Source organism: Orcinus orca, chromosome 4 (assembly GCF_937001465.1).
Source record: "Orcinus orca chromosome 4, mOrcOrc1.1, whole genome shotgun sequence".
NCBI lineage: Eukaryota > Metazoa > Chordata > Mammalia > Artiodactyla > Delphinidae > Orcinus > Orcinus orca.
The window spans coordinates 116,564,490-116,584,665 of record NC_064562.1 but is presented as its reverse complement, the minus strand read 5'-3'; the positions used below and the strand labels follow the sequence as shown (position 1 = coordinate 116,584,665).

Sequence of the window (20,176 nt, the reverse complement as noted above, 5' to 3'; positions counted from 1 at the left end):
ATAGTAAGCCTTGATGTTGAGGAGCATCAGTCCTCCACCTTTGTTCTCATACCTTTTTTTCAGAGATTTGGACATTACACATTTACCGCTGCTTGTGATCTGGTTTTAGTGCTACTACTGATGTGCCACGTGACTTAGTACAAGTTGTTTGGCTTCTCTGAGCTTTGGTTTCCTCATCTGTGATTTAAATGGTTGGAAGAGAAGATATGTGGGTTCCAAGAATTTGTTTCTTGATAGGAGGGACAATGATGCAATAGAGTGGTCACAAATGGGATCGTTGAAATCATTCGTGTTGGGTTCTAATCCCCCCTCAGTCACTTACTGAGTAATCTTGGGCACATTATTTAAATGTTCTGGGCTTATTTCCATGTCTGTAAAATGCAGATAATGAAGTGCAGTTCCTTGGATGGCCAAGCTTAAATAAAATGATACTTGTTTTTCAATTAGCTCCTAGTCAATTTGTGCTAAATATACGCAATACCCTTTATCTATGAAATATGATCATCACAATCAACGCTTTTGGAAACATACCATCCGTGTAATGTTCTGTAATTAGAGACATAGACTCTGAACAAAACTGGATAAAACCTGGCCTCAGTCGCCGTATTTATTATGTCTAAAAGTTTTATGATGTATAAAAGTGAACCTTTAGGATTTCATGTCCTGATGATTAATTGCGGAAGCGTCCAAAGAAGCAACTTACGATCCAAGTGGCTAGTGCATATTTCACAAGGCCTGCTTGAGAAACCTCTCCACGTCTGTGGAAACTTTCAGAAATTACTTCCAGCAGTAAATTGCTGAAACCATTCTTTGGGTTGAGTGGGGAGGGATTAAGTTAGGCAAAGCCAAGGATGTGGGAGGGACCTGCCAGATTTAACAGTTCCTCAAATAAGGTTGGAAAGTGCAGTTTCTTAGGAACATGTACGTCAACAGCTGCACCTTGTTAGTGACAGATGTGGGATGGAAGCATCTTTCTTAAACAAGCCCAGGAGACATCTTTTCCGCTGACCTGGGTGTCTCAGGAAAGGTGGGCAGGCAGGGTGAAGGGAAGGACTGAGGCTTCAGAGGCGATGACATGGGCAGTGGGGTGGGTGGATTTGTATGTATGGACCATATCCATGGATTCACAAAATGCTAGAGGCCGTTGTGTTCTCCCATATTTCTATAGATGGGATATTAAGGGCCAGTAAGGGAATATCATTTGCCTAAATTTGTAACGGAGCAGGACCCTATGGGATCTTCCTGGGACAGGCCTTCCGCCATATCCTCTGCTTTATCTTCTCTGTGAAGTACATAGATAAGAGTATTTGATGCACATTTCCTGAGTTTTTTTTACGGATGTGAAAACCCTGCACCACACAGAAGATGTTAACTACTTGATGACCATGAGCACACAGCCCCCAGGCCTCCTGGAGCCTAAGGACTGGTAATGTTAACCCCTGTGACACTGCCCTGTTCCTTCACCATCAGCCAATCAGAGAACTGTGCATGAGCTGATCACATACCCTGTGACCGCCCACCCCCTCGCCTGGCTTTTAAAAATGCTTTGCTGAAACCCTTCAGGAGCTCGAGGTTTTTTACAGGATGAGCCACCAGTCTCTTTGCATGGCCCTGCAATAAACTTTTTTCTGCTCCAAACTCCTATGTTTCAGTTTGTTTGGCCTTCCTGTTCATCGGGCACGTGAACTTGCACTCACAAATTCATAGCACGAACAGAGACGGAGCCAGAAGCAACCAGGCTTCTTGACTTGCCTCTTGCGGGCCTCTACCTAATGGGATCGCATGGCTGAGGATCACAGGCTCGTCTCTAGTTGGTCCTATGACAGCCTGCCGTGCTTATCTAATACGCTTTTATTAAAATGGGTTAAATTTTAGAGTTACTTTAGTGTTTACTATGCATCCACTGTGTGCTCAGCACGGTGCCATGTGTTTGCTGTAAGGAAAACAATGTTTAGTAAACTTTGGTCTTTTGATTGAGGAGCTTATTTTTATATTCATTGATAACAGATTTATTGTGTATGCTCCACACCAAAGTAGATAGAGCATGAGATGGTTTCAGCCTACACAGAGAGGCAGGAATACATTCCAGTGTAGGGAGAATGGCAGAGGGTAAAAGAGGGAGGAATGAATTCCAGAAACCATTAGTTCAGTTCAGTATCCCTTTGTCAAGTCCATCACGTGTCAATAACCATGCTATAGGATTTGCGTTGGTTATAAACTTTAAAACAGACAGATGTATTACAATGTAGGTGCGTTTCCTCCCTTTTAGAGATAAGGAAACAAACTTAGAGAGGTTACCTTCCTTGTAGATTTCACATTTGGAAAGCGGTAATGCTGGGATTTGAACGCAGGTCTCCTTGTCCCCAAATCTAACATTCATGCAACCATATTTTAGCTGCTGCTACATCTCAAACATAATTAACTTCCCCTGAGGTCATTGTCTCACACCTCAGCCCAATGTCCGTTGCTGTGTGAATCCTTCCTAGGATTCACAGTTCTTCTGCAGGGGCCGAATTAAGTATGTATGTACTTTTTTGAGTTCCAACAACACTTCGTATAGACCCGACCAGACTGTGGACTCCTCGTGGTCTAAGGTCTTCTGTGACTCAGTGCCCTGGCACAAAGTGATTTTGAATAGAAGTGGCATTCTCCCCTGGCAGTTATCACACGATGTTGTAACTGCCTTGTTTTCAATTCTTCTAATTGTGGCTACTTTATATTTCACTATTGAAGAGTGTATTTGTTACTCAAACGCTTTTTCTTTTCTCTGTGTGTTGGTGAGACAAAATACTGTCCTGTAGTTCCATTAATGAGTGATTTTACAACATTTATAACATTGGCTTTGAACTGAATATTGTATCAATGCCTCTCTCACTTTTCTTTTTTCTTTCTTTCTTTCTTTTTTGCTCCCAAATAAGGGTATATGACCTCTATCACTTTTGAGCCACTGGCTGTGTCTGAAATAAATTTAAATCTAAAATAGTAGGAGAATAATCTTAAATTTATTTCTTATTATTTCTAGGCCTGGGGCCTAAAGCTTGTCATTCGTTAAGGAAATAATCTATAGGATGGCAAATTCCACCATTTTTTGTGATGTTTTGTGTTGCCGTGTTCTGCCACTAGAGGACAGTATCATCCCTCAATTCATGTCTTTTGCACTAAAAATTGCATCGTTTGGATGAGTGGGAAATCAGGGAACAGGGAGAGTTTGCAGAAAAAATTTTAGATACTAGCAAATATAGTAAAACCATGGAAACATTGCCATAGTTGACAAAACTTGAGTTCTGGTCCAGGCTAGGACCGCTTGCTCTGTGACCTTGAGTGAGCCCCTTCTCTTGCCAGGCTTCTTGGCATAAAATGAGGGGGTAAAACCAGACTAACTCTAAACTCTTTGACACCTAAATTCGAATAAAATCAAACTAGTAGAAAGGTCTTTTGATGGCATTATGTAGAATCTATCTTGCTTCTTTTCAACCAAGCTCATGTTTCTGGATATCCGTGTTTAGCCATCTATGCATAATTCCTTCTTCTTCTCATGGATAGTTCATTGTATTTCATTATAAATTCATTCTTGTATATGATATGCTTTTTACCTCAAAGGAAACTGGCTTAGAGTTTGTGCTTGGTTCACATGGAAGGCAAAGAGAAACTCATTTTAGGCTCACTTATTCTCAGCATTAAGAAGCTAAGACACACCATTTTTGAATATTACAGCTATCTTCACCTGAAGAGACAATTTCTTCTGCAACTGTGGTTAATGCTAATTAATGGTTCATCATAAACAACTTACACTATATACATACTTTGCCTCCAAATAAACTTTTACCCATTTTTAGGAATGAAAAAAAAAAAAGAAAAATACCAAGCTTCAGGGAAGATAAGTTCTTGAAATCTGACAGTTTCCAGATAATGTCAGAATATGATTGCAAGAAAAATAATATGAAATGTACATTAACATAAATCTACAACTGCTCAACTTGATGAAAAATATCACCATAAAATTCTGCCATTACTGAACCACGCAATATGTTTTTCTCTATGACATTTTGTGAGAATGAATAAATTATCTGAGAATGCGTTTGCATCAAAAATACAGAATTTTATAATAAACACATAAATCATTCAAGCATTTTCCAGCAAGATGCCTGATCCAAAAAATGGGGGTATTCATATTACTTTTCCCCTTTTCATCTCCTTTCTCTCTACAGTACCTTAGAGCTCTGGGTGGTAATACAAAACCATCAATTATGGAAGTGCAGGAAAAGAAGACATAAAGAAATAACTCTTATTGAAGAAGTTTTCCATGCAACCTACAAGCTCAACTCCTGTGAGTCTTGCTTTCACTGAGGTCATCTCTGCAGTTATGATTTCAGTCTACTTTAAAAAAGTCATATTTTATAGCCATGCTACTTGGATATCAGCCAACAACCCTTATTAAATTGACAGCACTAACTTAGCTCTGAAAGATGTGTCTTTCTTGCACTCCCGGAGGAATTTCTTTGCTCTTTTTTTATTTTGGGTAATTAATTTCACATAAAAAAAGCGTGATCGCCTTTTTGCTTAGGTTACCGGGAAGCTTAGAGAAAAACTAGCAGTTTAATTGTGATAGAATGTAGTGATGTGTGCCCGAGCAGCCTGAATTTTATCTTTGCCTTAGTCTTACAGTCTATCTAGATACTTCCTACGATTTAAAAAATTTTTCTTCCATTTTACCATGCAAGTTTTTGTTGACTACTCCAAATATTTGTAAGCTGAGGCAAAGTGTAGATGAATATATGGATGAATAGGTGTGATGTTGGGATTTATAATAAGAAATATATATTTGGTCTTCGTCCCTGTGTCTGGCACAGAGCTCCTAAATCCCTTGGAATTTCATAGTGATGAGAGCTATCAAGGTGTCTTTTGTTATGTTAAGGAGGTGACTTACTTCTGGACTCCATCTAATGATGGGGACTGTTTGTCAGTGGTGGTTAGCCGAAGACCACGGGATCAAAGGGTTAGAAGAACTTACAGTCCCCTACGTCTACCCTCCCTTGCCCCCCCCCCGCCCCCGCCACCGTCCCAGGGAGAGGAGAGTGGCTTGAGATTGAGTTCAGTCCACAATGGCTAATGATTTAATCAACCATGCCTATGTAATGAAGCCTCTATAAAACCCCAAAAGTTTGGAGTTTGAGAGATTCAGGAAGCATGGAAGATCCCTGCCTTTTCCTCATACCTCCCCTTATATGTCTCTTCCATCTGACTGTTTCCGAGTTATATCCTTTTACAATAAACTGGTAATTTAATAAGTAAAATGTTTCTCTGAGTTCTGTGAGCCACTCTAACAAATTAATCGAACCTAAGGAGGGAGTGGTTGGAACCTCCCATCTATAGAAACACAGGTGACAATCTGGGCTTGTGACTGGCATCTGAAGTGGTGGTGAGGTACGGTCTGGTAGCACTGAGCCCTTAACTTGTAGAATTTGGTGCTGTCTCTGGGTGGATAGTGTGAGAATTGGGTTGAATTGTAGGATACCCAGCTGGTATCCAGAGAATTGCTTGATGGTGCGTGGGTGGAAACTGCCCCCCTGCATATGTTGGAATTGGAATTAGAACCATCCTGATAGTGACACAGACATATTAATATATGTAGAATAGTGATCAAAGAAGATTCTGCAATCAAAGAAATGAAGGTGCATGTCTATAGTGAACTATTAAAAAAAGAGGGGAATTGTGAAATCCATTTCTTGTCTGCTTTCTCCCCAGGACTCATTTCTCAATAAATTGCCTATAAAACTTCTATTAGGACCTAAGACATTTATATATCAAATGATTATGATCTGCTCTGGGATGCCTCTGTGCTCTGCTCCTTTTCTCTGTCAAGAGGCATGAAAAAACTTCCTCTACATAATTCATGTGGTCTTCTAAGGATTAAAATACATCAGTTAATGGAGAAAAGCTCTGAATCAAGTGCTGTGTGCATGGAAGGCATTTCCATGTTTAAGGACTAAAGAGGCACTGATAGGAAATCTCCCCTATTTTGAGGGGTTTAGGAGTGGTCTAGAGGGAAGATAGACAGGGATCTGTCAGGCTGTGAAGGATGGAGAGGAGAGATGGAATAGGGAACAGCTCTTGTTTCCTGCCTCTGCTAATTCAATTGAACTGATGAGTCAGAAAAGCCCTGCCCACTTCCCATTTCAAGAGGAGGAAAGTAAGACTCGGAAAGGTTAGGTGCCTTACTTAAGGTAACACAGCCAGGGAGTAGTAGAGCCTGGGCTTGGGCTCCTCTCATTGCTCCTTCCACCTTGCTTCCCTTTGTGCATATCTTCCCTTTGTGCCTCCAGGTCCACTGTTCACCTTGTCCGCCCTGCTCCACCTCACTCTCCATCCTGGGAGACCAACCAGCACATGCAGGCTACCTTGCCCTGTGGTTTCAGGTTGGGTTCAGCCATTAGGAAGTCCGAACAGGAGATCAGAGGAAAGTTGGAGAGGGAGGTTGGGGCATGTATTCCCTTGAGTCCCACCCTGGGAGGTCCACATGGGCTGGTGGTGTTTCCTCAACCAATGGTCACTGCTCCTCTCAAGGTGGTGAGCTCCTTCTGGTTTTCTGTAGCTGTCCCCTCATCCTTTTGGGCTTAGGGGTGGTGACAGCACCACTGCTGTTGGCCCCAGTTTCTGCATCACCCCTCATTCTTCTCCTACACCTCACACACCTTAGTCAATAGTTCCTTTGTAAATAAACCTCCTTAAATTATCCTAATTTGGGTGAGTGCCATCTGTTTCCCCTTAGGACCCTAACTATTACACTTTCCCATTAAAGAAAATGTGATGTTAATAATATGTTATAGAACATAGCATCAGACACATAAAAGTTGATTTCGATGTTTCAGTTACTGGGAAATGTAAATCATGGCATTGTCATCTTTTCTAACTGAACATTGTAAGAGAATATGGGGACATTGGGGGAAATGGTGAGAGAAGCTATAATGTATAGGATCCAATTAAATTTCTTTGGCTGTCCTCCATTTGTGCTTCTAGCACTACTGAAATTGATTATTTCCTTTCAGGTTCTTACCTGTATCTTTATCTCCAAATTGAGTTGCTTTGCCTGAAGCTTTAAAATCTATTTTCATGTTAATTAATCAGCATTTTAAAATTAGATTTCTATCTTGCAATTTTACAGAGGGGTATGCTTAGAGAAATAACTTAGTTATGTATCTGATGCAACCCATATGTTTCAAAACAATCTCTTTCCCAAATTGCACAACATGGAATATGACTTTTCACGATCAATTTCTTCATTAATAAGGTAAGGTGATAAAAAGGCATAAGACGTGAGAGACTCTTTCCAAAATTAGTTATTTCATGAAGGTTAAGTCAATAGATAACCTTGTTGAAGAAATCTGTGACCACAGGCAAAAATGTAAGAGGATCTTGGAAGCAAAGAAAGATGCAAATATACTTATATTTCAAACTTTGTGATTTGACTTTACCTTTAACATGTTGGCTTCTGATATCCCTGGAAATGGGTTGTTCCACCTGTAGAAGACAACGTGGCACCATTATTTCTTAAATTGTGACTATATCATCTCATGACCTGCCACTCAGTATATAACTGTAATCTGATGATTCCCAAGGTAAAGGCATAAGTCCCTGGACTCATCATTCTTATAGATCACCCTATGAGTATGGGAGGCAATCAGTCAATACGTGTAAATACGTGTAAATACGTGTAAATACATGTACCACCGTGCCAGCAATGAGGGTAGTGGCCTCAGGTGGTAATTTGGCATAAAAATACTTGGTTTGAGATCCAATTGAGATCCAATCCAATCTTATTGCTGTGAAACTTTGGAAAAGCATTTACCATACTATGAGTCTTAGATTTTTCATCTTTTTAATAGGGAAAATATTTAGTCAATCATGTCATTGAATTATTGTGAAGATCAACATTCATGATCAAGTCCATGAAAGCGATGGAGCAGGCAGTTCAGTGTGTGGCCTCGTGTGGATGCCCGTGTTGGGATTTCACGTCCATCATGTGCTGGCTATGAGAACATGGCCAGTCATTTAACCTTCTAAGCCTCAGTTTCCTCATCTGTGAAGTGGAGGTAGCAAAAGAACTGATACCTCACAAGGGTGGCAGGACTACATGAGACAGGCAATGTGCCTAGAACGGGAAATGACACAAATGAAGCTGAAGAATTGTTAGCTGTCATTATTAATAGTATTAAAGGTGTTGCTGAACTATTAAGGGATGGCTGTACAATTATTAGGCATGAGAGTGAAGAAGATGATAGAGACATCCTAATGATGTCCAATGCCTTTGAAAGCCTTTAAGCCTAGATCAGTATTGGGGTCTATGATGGTTAGTTTTATGTGTCAAATTGACAGGGTCACAGGGTATCCAGATATTTGATTAAACATTATTTCTGTGTGTCTGTGAAAGTGATTCCAGATGAGATTAGAATTTGGATCAGTAGACTGAGTAAGGCATATTGTCCTCCCCAATGCCAGTGGGCATCATTCAGTCCATTGAGGGCCTGAATAGAATAAAAAGGCAGGGGAAAGGAGAATTTGATCTCTCTGCCTGACTGTTGACCAGGGACAAAGGTCTTCTGCCCTCGATGACTGAGATTTACATCATTGGTTCTCTTGGTGCTCAGGCCTTTGGACTCAGGCTGGAACTTATGCCACTGACTTTCCTGGGTCTCCAGCTTTCTGATGGCAGATTGTGGGACTGAGCCTCCATAATCACTAATTTATTTATATGTATGTGTGTATGTCTATGGCTATATATGTCTATATGTTTCTGTCTTTCTATTGTATCTATCCTATCATCTATCTATCTATCACCTATCTGTCTATCTATCTATCTATCTAACTATCATCTATCATCTACCGCCTATGTTTCTAGAGAACCCTGACTAATAGAGAGTCTCAGTGTTACACTTTATTGGTGCCAAGTTGAGTTGGCCAAGGTGAATGGGGAGGAAGGGTCACTGAACGCCCTGTTACCTCATGTCTTAATGTTCAACGTCCACCTCTTCCTCTGTGGAACATTGAAACACCTTATTTATGCTTGGAAAGTGGTGGCTCTTCTGCTGGCCAAGTTAGTCAAGGCTTGAGCGTGGTTTGGGTTTGCTGTTGTTATGGCTTCCTTCGTCACACCATCAGCTTCCAATTCCACCAGGGTATGGAGGCTGGTGTGCTGGGTTTTTATTTTATTTTTTTATAGTAGCTTTTTTTTTAAAACATCTTTATTGGAGTTTTGCAAAGTTCTTGTTGCATCCTCAGCTTTCAGCCTTCCCTGTGCACCTGCCCTGCAGAGCGGGTCTCTCCCAATGCCCTTGCCCACCTGCCATTGCTAGCCCGGAGCAGGAGAGGTTCTCCATTGTCTCTGTCTCAGCTGGGCCGTGCGTGATTAGGGTATTAGGGATGGGGCTTCCTTAGTGTTTCTGTTCTTTTCCCCTTTGGTGGCCAATGTCCACTTTCCCTTTTGAACATTTGGATCCATTTGGATCTTTCGCATGAGAGAGTTTCTTTGCATTGCATCTTCCGCAGGGGGAGGTACCCTCTGATGATATTAGCATAGGATCCTGGGCCTAGAAATATTTCCTGCCCCTCCCCCAGCACTACTCCCATTTTTCTATCAAATAAATATTTACTAGTGCCTACTTTATACCTGTATCAATGCTGGATTATGTGGGAACAAAGAGGAATAAGAACTTGGATGGTGAAGGAAGACTCAGACATGCACGCAGTTCTGAGTTTACAACATATTATAACACACGTTTAATTACAACAGAAGTTTTTCAGCCTTAGCATCATTGAGAGTTGGGGTCGGATGATTCTCTGCTGTGAGGGCTGCCCTGTGTTTTTGCATTATACTGAGCGGCATCCCTGCCCTCCACCCAGCACGTGTCAGTAGCACTCCCCAAGTCCTGACAACCAAAAGTGTCTCCAGGCATTGTAAATGACCACTAGGGGTCAAAATGGTCTTGGATCAGAACTACTGATTACAGTGCAATATGTTACTGATGTCAAAGGCTGCTTTGCATTGCTTCCTCCAGAAGGCTTCTTAAAAGCCTCTGGCTGGACTAAGTGATGCAGCTCCCTGCTCTTTGCATCCTGTGTCACTTCTGTCTTAACGCTTTGTATTACATCAAAACTGCCTGTTTGGGCCAATGCCTCCTCCATTAGACTGTGGGCATTGGCTAATTTTTTTTTACCCCCACTGTTGAGCGTAGTGCTTTGTACACAGCAAGTGCTCAATAAATGAAAAGTTGGACAGTGGTCTAGTGGTTTAAGACAGTTGTAACCAGTCTAAGGAGTCATCGTAAGAACTGGCCCCTGTAAGGATTGTTGAAGATCCATTTCACAGAGAGTTTAATCTCAACATAAATGTGCAAAATGAATTAGAATTAACTCCTGAGAATGAGGTTATAATAAAAAAAATCTACTTACCATAAAAACTTGATTATTCAAACATTGATTATAAAAGCAAAATTCCTTTTTTATCTGAATCGAGGCCAAGTCCTTATATAATTAATTTATAAGACAACTTCCCTCCTGGCCAAAATTGTGCTCAATCTCCCATATCCTTTTACTCACAAGATTTCACTTGACTTAATATGTTGAGATTATAGTTCCACTTGCAAAGTGACCTAACTAAAAGAAGAAATTTGTAACAGAAAGCTACAAAGATAATATGAAAAGATATAAAGTAATACAAATGGAGACAAATTCTGGCATAGTTGTTTTAAAAAAAATTAAATAAGAATTATTATTTTTTTAAAAAGCATTCTTCTCATGAAGGTTTACTTACATGGAAAGGGGGATTATTAGTGATTTTTAGGGAAAGAAAAACTTAACTTTCTAGGTCGGAATTTTCTATTCTTTATAACCAGATAAGAACTTGTGTCTTTAGCCTCTGGCCCAATGACTCTAAAATTCCTATTGTTCCCTGAATATGCTTCATGCTTTAGTGATGAGAGCCCTGAAGTGTCCTCCTCCCTGTCAAACAGCCCCCTGTGGGGCTGCCCCAGTTTTACATCTTGGGAATAGTAGCAAATATTCACGTGACAACTTTGAGGAACAGACTGGAATAAGGGTTCCATGTGAATAGAAATCAAACTGGGAAAGAAGACTGTGTCTCTTTTCCTGTTAATATTTCGGGCTATTCGTATTTCAAGGTTCAGATCAAATGACTGAGAGTTTGTTTGTTCATTTCTATCCAATTAACCCACATCTGTTGAAAACTTCTTACATAAAGGCACTGTGCTGGGTACTGGGGCTAAAATGGTCCCTGTCCTCATGGAGGTGTCATTTAGTAACTTTGTGCCAGGCACTGTGTTTTGTATGTATTATCATAAAGCTATGAGATTTTATAGCTGAGACAGTAAAGGCTCAGAGAAGGTAAGTATTGGAGCCATTAAAATAGGGATTATAACATTTGTCTTGCAAGGTCATTTTAAGGATTAAATGTCATTCATTCATTCATTCATTGCCATCTATCCTCCGAAAGACCTTCCATGAGTGCCCTGCTTTCATTATTTTTTCAAAGCACTCATCACTTGACATATTGTCTTTGTATCTATTATTTACCTATTTATTTATCACAGGCCTCCTCCCACTAGATGTAAGTTTCACGAGAGCAGGGCCTTGGTGGTTTACTGATGCCTATAATTTTGTCTGGTCCATGGCAGGCACCCAACACATACGTCTTGAATGAATTTGTTGAGTGAATGATTCAAGTGTTTAGCTTGGTGTCTGTGTAAAGAGGAAGTGTTCAGTATTTTATCCCTCATCTTGCTCTCCCAATCTCTATTGGCTGTGTTCTGTGTAAATGACATTATTTGGTAAAATTTGTAGTTTCCTTTTCTTGTCAATATTTAACAGAAACCCTCAAGTTAAGTAGGTAAACTATTTGAACAGATAATGCACAAGGAAGATGTGTTATAAATATTCAAAAGCATGTTCACACTCACTAATAAATGTGCTACAGATTTAAAAAAAGAACAGTGAAGTCTCTTTTTTGTTTTTTTAAATTATGATTAAAAATGTGATATCCAGTTTTGGTGAGAATTCTATGAGGTGGAAATTCCAACATAGGGCTTCTGGGAGGGTAAATTGAAATGATTTTTCAGGAAGAAATTTAACAATATGTACTAAAACCATTTAAAATGTTTTCACTCGGTGGTTAAGTAAAATAATTAAAAATCTTATAATGGGGAGTGATGTATCTGTAAAGATTATGCTTATTAATGCTTGTTTTGTCACATGAGAGATTGTTTTATGACTGAAAGCTAATGTGAAAAGGAAAGAAAACTGGTGTATGCTATATAATAAGGACTCCCTTGTGCAAAACTTATCAGCATAGAAAACATTGACATGAAATGTACCCAAAATGTTATGACTAATAGCCCTGCACCCCCAGGGATGATTAATTTGTATTTTATGCATTTATGCATTAAGAAAATTAAACATTAGCAAAAGTGTTATTACAAATAAAATTCTATATGTGTTTAGAGCATTTACATTTACAAGATATTTTCATAAGATTATCTTTTGTGGTCTCAACAGCTTTTTGAAGTAAGCATGGCAGAGATTTTTATTCTTATTTTTTAGATGGGTTTACAAAGAGGCTCAGAGAGGTTGTTTGACTTACTGTCATCCCTTGGTATCTGTAAGGGATTGGTTTCAGGAATCCCCATGAATATAAAAATCTGTGGATGCTCAAGTCCTTTATATGAAATAGCATAGTATTTGGAAATAACCTACACACATACTCCTGTATACAGCTGACCCACGAATAACACGAGTTTGAACTGTGTGGGTCCACTTACACTTGGATTTTTTTCACTAAGTACATACTATGGTACTACTCAATCCTTGGTTGGTTGAATCATCTCCAGATTACTTATAATACCGAATACAATGTAAATGCTATGTAAATAGTTGTAAATACAATGTATATACTACGTAAATACTTGCTGGCGTGTGGCAAATTCAAGTTTTCCTTTTTGGAACTTTGTGGAATTTTTGTTTTTTAAATCCTTGGTTGAATCTGCAGATGGGGAACTGGCAGATATGGAAGGCTGACTGTACTTATTACCACATAATTAGCAGTTGGAATCTTTGGGCCTAAAATCTGGGCAAAATGATGTTATTATCAAAAAGCTTTGAGTTTAAATTCTGCTTCCGGAGAACAGGATGAGCATTCGATGAGGTGCAGGGGAAAGCCTGATGCCTGGCTCACAGAAAATCTTCAACAAATGTTCTTCTCCCTTCTAGGCTTACTCTACAGGACGATGACCCCACCAGTCTAATCCCCCTGCACCTCACTGAGCTTGACCTGCTCATCACCTAACAAGATGCCTTGGGAATGAGAGATGGGGAAGCTCTAGGCTGCTAGGATGTGCTCTCCATATGTTTGGTTCATATGGTCAAGCCTTTACTCACTTCTTCCAGCCTCATCCGGGTTTGCCTGTCTGTGGGGATAGAGGTCTTGGCATCTAAGGAAAGGGGTGTGTCCATCACACCCTTGAAATAACGTGTATCTGTGAGAAGAGAAAAAGTTTAAGTTCATACTTTACATGGCTCAGCATATTATAATTTATAAACTATTTGCCTATCTACAAACTCATTGAATCATCACAATATAGGTATGAGGCAAGTAATTCTACTTCCACTTAACGGATGAAGAGACTGAGGTTCAAAGAGGAGAAGTCACTTCTCTTGGTCCATACACGTAAATGTCAAAGTCTGGACCTGAACATTCTTCATTCTCTTATCCACTTGGAGAATCCTACTCATCTGTCAAGGCTTGGGCTGTGTCATGCCCTTTGAAAATCTTCCTAGACACCTGCACACCACCCTGGCTCTCTTTTCCATGTCATATACTTAACATATGCTTAATTATATACTTAACATAATTATATACATTATCTACCTAACTTATTCTATCATACTTATCTGTTTATCTGTCTTTCTGCCATTAGATTGTGACCTTCCTGAGAACATGGATTATGCTTTGTTTATCTTTATGTCACTTGATCAATCTTAATGTGATAACTGGCACACAGTACATACTCAGTAAATGCTTGCTGAGTAAATGAAGAAAGGAATATCATTATTATTTACAAGGTGATTCTCCCCAGTAGAGTCATTTTAGTAGATCAGGCTCTCAGAAATCACAAATGCTTTCTCTTTTCCCTTACAGCAGTGTGCTTTACCTAATGTTCAGAGAACTTGCTGGAGCTGCCCAAAACACCCCAGTTAGAAAGAGGCAAAGGTGGATTTGTAATAAGCTCTTCTTTCTCCTAAAAAGCTTGGTTTTGTTGCCATGCCCTAGTTGCACTCATATGCTGGTTACTGGCAAAACAGATCAGCCATATTAAAAAGTCTTCCCTTTTACTGTAATCTCCTCTATGCAAACTTTGTCTTAACAGGGATGTTGCCCACATTCCTGCTGGTCAATGTTCTGTCATGCTCATCAGTTGTTTCTAGGACTCAAGATGAGCATCATGATAATAATAACCAATAGTCACAGAGCTCTGACTCTGTGTTAAGTCCTCTGGTGAGAACTCAGCATGCATCATACATGTGATCTTCAAAAAACACGCTGGGGGTAAGTTCTCTTATTATGAACCCTGTTTTCTGATAGAGAAAATGATTTTTAGATGCTTGCTCAAGGTCACACAGCTAATAAGACATAGAGGCATGATTTTAAACTAGAGCTGTTTAATTCAGAACCTGCAGCTTTAGTTGCTATGCATTATTGCAGCACAGACATGCATTTTTAGATTTCAGCCCCCAAATGTTACCTGCATATTCAGATTCCTTTATAGGCCTGGCTGGTAAAATTTTCACTGATTGCTGTGCTTCTACCATGTGAAACTCAAGGTCTTCATAGTCCTCGTCTGTGTGGCCTTCTGCTCCATCGAGGACTGCTGCTAATTTCCTTCCCTAAGGAGGGAACGTTTGAGTGAGTCAAGGAAAGGTACAATAATGACAAAGATTATAGACTACCATGCTAGCTAGGGGAGTAATACGGATTCTCTTAGCTTGGAGTTAAAGATTTGAGAGTCTGGGATCTGAGGCAGTTAAATTCTTGTAGTAGGCAGAATTCTAACGTTATCCCTAGAATGACATCAGCGTTATGATGGTGTGAGACACTCCCTTTGTCTCTCCCCTTCAATCTACAACTAGTAAAACATCCATAACTCAACAAAGGTTCCTCTGCCCAAGACACCAGGACTCCAGAGAGATCCACATGTTTGTACATCTGAAGGTAGGTAGATCGGAATACATAGAGAGAGTATAATCAGGGGAACAGTAGAGGTGGTGCCCATAATCCTGACCCCCAGAAAACCTGGTGGCAGCAGCAGAGGTGGTACACGACTCTTATTTCCTGGCTACAGTGGTGCCCATGGCCATAAGGAACTGGGCAGCAGCAGCAGCAGCAGCAGGACCTGCAAATGCCAGGTGTGTGTGTGATTCTGGCACCCCCTGCCCATGGCTCCCCATCCCTTGCTACAGTAGCATTGCTGATAACTCAAGCAACACTGGACATGAAGATGCCAGTAGCAGCAGTGACATTGACATCAGCAAGGCACCAGTGATCCCAGAGGCATAAGCTGCAATGACAAGGGCACCAGTGAAATCTCTGGTAGAGGCAGTGGAGGGTGGAAACTGCTGATTCTCAAATAGGCAGCTCAGATAAGAAAAAACAAAAACGTGCTATAGCAGCACCTACTGAAAAACAAAAGAAAGGTCTCTAATTACCAATCTGTGGAACTCTTAGAATCAAAGTAATCAAAGCTTTACCTAAACAAGAGAGGTGTTTACTATTTCAAATGCACTGGTAGAGGAACAACTCATCAAGCACCATGAAAAACCATGGTAACACAGTATCACAAAATGAATATGACAATTATCCAGAAACCAAATTTAAGTCACAGGAGACTGTGATCTAACTGGTAGAGTTAAAAATAGCTGTCATGAGGAAACTCAACAAGCCATAAGAAAACTCAGAAAGGAGTTCAATGAGCTCAGGAATAAAACCAATGACAGAAGGAATACTTTACCAAAGAGACTAAAACTCTAAAAAATAATCAAACAGAAATTCTGGAGCTTGAGAACTCAGTAAATGAGATGAAGAATACATTAGAAAGCACTGGGAATAGAGCAGATAATGTGGAAGAGAGAATCAATGAGCTCAAAGATAGAAATTTAAAAATGATTCAGGTAGAAGAGGAGAGAGAACTAAGATTTTTTTAAAAAATGAAGAAATTCTATAAGAATTATCTGATTGCATTAGAAAAAAGCACCATAAGATAGCGGGTATACCGGAAAAGGAAGAGAGGGAGAAAGGAGTAGAGAGCTTATTTAAAAAAATAATAGCTGAGAACTTCCCAAACCTGAGGAAGGAACTGGATATACAAGTCCACGAAGCTAATAGAACACCTAATTATCTTAATGCAAAAAGACCTTCTCCAAGACACATTATATTAAAACTGTCAAAAGTCAATGATAAAGAAAGAGTAATAAAGGCACTCAGGGGAAAAAAAGACAGTAACCTACAAAGGTACTCCCATTTGGCTATCAGCAGACTTCTCAGCAGAAACTCTGTAGGCCATGAGAGAAAGGAATGACATACTCAAAATACTGAAAGATAAAAACTGTGAGCCAAGAATACTCTATCCAGCAAAGTTATCTTTCAGATATAAAGGAGAAATAAAGGCTTTCCTAGACAATAAAACCTGAGGGAGTTCATGACCACTAGACCTGCCTTACAAGAAATGTTGAAAGGAGCTCTTCTACTTGAAACAAAAAGGTAAAAGTATACAAAACTTTGAGTAATGTGATAAAGAGAGAGAATCAGAAAATTGCAACTCTATATCAGAATAGGTTGTTAAACACTTAATTATAGCATAAAGGTTAAAGGAAAAAACATTAAAAATAACTATAGCTACTTAAATTTGGGAATGAACTCACAACATAAAAAGGGAAGTTTTTGTGGCAACAAAAATATGAGGGGGAGAAGAAAAGGATACAACCTGTATAGACAAATGAACATAAGACTAAACAACATGCTACTGAACAAATATTGGGTTAATGGAAAAATTCAAAGGAGAAATAAAAAAAAAAAACACATGAGGACAAATAAAAATGAAAATATGACATACCAAAACCTATGTATGCAGCCAAGCAGTACTAAGAGGGAAGGTAGCAATACAGGCCTACCTCAAGAAATAAGAAAAATCTTGAATAAATAATATAACCTTATACATAAAATAGCTAGAAAAAGAAGAGAAAACAAAGCCCAAAGTCAGTAGAAGGAAGAAAATACTAAAAATTAGAGCAGAAGTAAATGAAATAGAGAAAAAAAGACAACAGAAAAAGATGAATGAAACTAAGACCTGCTTCTTTGAAAAGACAAATGAAATGGGCAAACCTTTAGCTAGATATACTAAGAAAAAATGAGAAGGCTTAAATAAATAAAATCTGAAACAAAAGAGAAGTTACAACAAATACCACAGAAATACAAAAGATTATAAGAGACTACTATGAATAGCTATATGCCAACAAATTGGATAACCAAAATGAAATGGATATAAATTCTTAGAATTATATAACCTTCCAAGATTGAATCATGAAGAACCAGATTTTCTGAATAGACTGATCCCTAGTAAGCAGATTAAAGCAGTAATCAAAAACATTTCAAAAACAAAAGTCCAGGAGACATTCAAGATGGAGGAGGAGTAAGACGTGGGGATCAGCTTCCTCCCCACAAATGCATCAGAAATACATCTATATGTGGAAAAACTCCTACAGAAAACCTACTGAACACTGACAGAAGACCTCAGACTTCCCAAAAAATATATACATTTTTTCCTTTTGCTCTTTTTGTGAGTGTGTATTTGTATGCTTCTTTGTGTGATTTTGTCTGTATAGCTTTGCTTTTACCATTTGTCTTAGAGTTCTGTCTGTCATTTTTTTTTTATTATAGTTTTTAGCACTTATTACTATTGATAGATATATTTTTTGGTTTGGTTGCACTTTCTTTTTTTATTACTTTAAAATTTTTTAAATTTAAAAAATTCTTTATTTTAATAACTTTATTGTATTTTATTATATTTTCTTTCTTTCTTTCTCTTTCTTTCTTCCTTCCTTCCTTCCTTTCCTTCTTTCTTTCTTCTTCCTTCCTTCCTTTCTTTCTTTCTTTCTTTCTTTCCTTCCTTCCTTCCTTCCTTCTTCTCTTTCTTTCTTTCTTTCTTTCTTTCTTTCTTTCTTTCTTTCTTTCTTTCTTTCTTTCTTTCTTTCTTTCTTTCTTTCTTTCTTTCTTTCTTCCCTTTTCTTCTGAGCCATGTGGCTGACAGGGTCTTGATGCTCTGGCCAGGTGTCAGGCCTGAGCCTCTGAGGTGGGAGAGCTGAGTTCAGGACATTGTTCCACCAGAGACCTCACGGCTTCATGTAATATCAAATGGCAAAAGCACTCCCAGAGAGCTCCATCTCAATGCTAAGACCCAACTCCACTCAACGAGCAGCAAGTTACAGTGCTGGACAGCCTATGCCAAAAAAACTAGCAAGACAGGAACGCAACCCCACCCATTAGTAGAGAGGCTGCCTAAAATCATATTAAGGTCACAGACACCCCAAAACACACCACCAGACGGGGTCCTGCCCACCAGAAAGACAAGATCCAGCCTCATCCACCAGAACACAGGCACCAATCCCCACCACCAGGAAGCCTACACAACCCACTGAACCAACCTCAGCCACTGGGGGCAGACACCAAAAACAACGGGAACTATGAAACTGCAGCCTGTGAAAAGGAGACCCCAAACACAGTAAGTTAAGCAAAATGAGAACACAGAGAAATACACAGCAGATGAAGGAGCAAGGTAAAAACTCACCAGACCAAACAAATGAAGAGGAAATAGGCAGTCTACCTGACAAAGAGTACAGAGTAATGATAGTAAAGATGATCCAAAATCTTGGAAATAGAATGGAAAAAATACAATAAACATTTACCAAGGACCTAGAAGAACTAAAGAGCAAATAAACAATGATGAACTACACAATAAATGAAATTAAAAATTCTCTAGATGGAATCAATAGCAGAATACCTGAGGCAGAAGAATGGATAAGAGACCTGGAAGATAAAATAGTGGAAACGACTGCCACAGAGCAGAATAAAGAAAAAAGAATGAAAAGAATTGAGGACAGTATCAGAGATCTCTGGGACAACATTAAACGCACCAACATTCGAATTATAGGGGTCCCAGAAGAAGAAGAGAAAAAGAAAGGGTCTGAGAAAATATTTGAAGAGATTATAGTTGAAAACTTCCCTAATATGGGAAAGGAAATAGTCAAAAGTCCAGGAAGCACAGGGAGTCCCATACAGGATAAATCCAAGGAGAAACACACCAAGACACATATTAATCAAACTATCAAAAATTAAATACAAAGAAAAATATTAAAAGCAGAAAGGGAAAAGCAACAAATAACATACAAGGGAATCCCCATAAGGTTAAGAGCTGATCATTCAGCAGAAACTCTGCAAGCCAGAAGGGAGTGACAGGACATATTTAAAGTGATGAAAGGGAAAAACCTACAACCAAGATTACTCTACCCAGCAAGGATCTCACTCAAATTTGATGGAGAAATTAAAACCTTTACAGACAAGCAAAAGTTAAGAGAATTCAGCACCACCAAACCAGCTTTATAACAAATGCTAAAGGAACTTCTCTAGGCAGGAAACACAAGAGAAGGAAAAGGCCTACAATAACAAAACCAAAAAAGTTATGAAAATGGTAATAGGAACATACATATTGATAACTACCTTAAATGTAAATGGATTAAATGCTCCAACCAAAAGACACAGACTGGCTGAATGGATATAAAAACAAGACCTGTATATATTCTGTCTACAAGAGACACACTTCAGGCCTAGGGACACATACAGACTGAAAGTGAGGGGATGGAAAAAGTTATTCCATGCAAATGGAAATCAAAAGAAAACTGGAGTAGCAATTTTCATATCAGAAAAAACTGACTTTAAAATAAAGACTATTACAAGGGACAAAGAAGGCCACTACATAATGATCAAGGGATCAATCCAAGAAGACAATATAACAATTGTAAATATTTATGAACCCAACATAGGTGCACCTCAATATGTAAGGCA

General features: G+C 39.1%; 1 protein-coding gene across 1 annotated transcript in view; it reads right to left on the bottom strand.

Annotated features, from left to right (window-relative positions):
* The window catches only part of CLNK (cytokine dependent hematopoietic cell linker), a 168,444-nt gene that overhangs the window by 52,929 nt on the left and 95,339 nt on the right, over positions 1 to 20,176 (bottom strand). The window contains exons 5-7 of the mRNA XM_033427875.2: positions 14,808 to 14,949; positions 13,444 to 13,541; positions 7,473 to 7,518 (exon numbers count right to left, since the gene is read on the bottom strand). Of these exons, the coding sequence (XP_033283766.2) occupies positions 7,473 to 7,518; positions 13,444 to 13,541; positions 14,808 to 14,949 (286 nt within the window). The remainder of the gene's footprint in view (positions 1 to 7,472; positions 7,519 to 13,443; positions 13,542 to 14,807; positions 14,950 to 20,176) is intronic.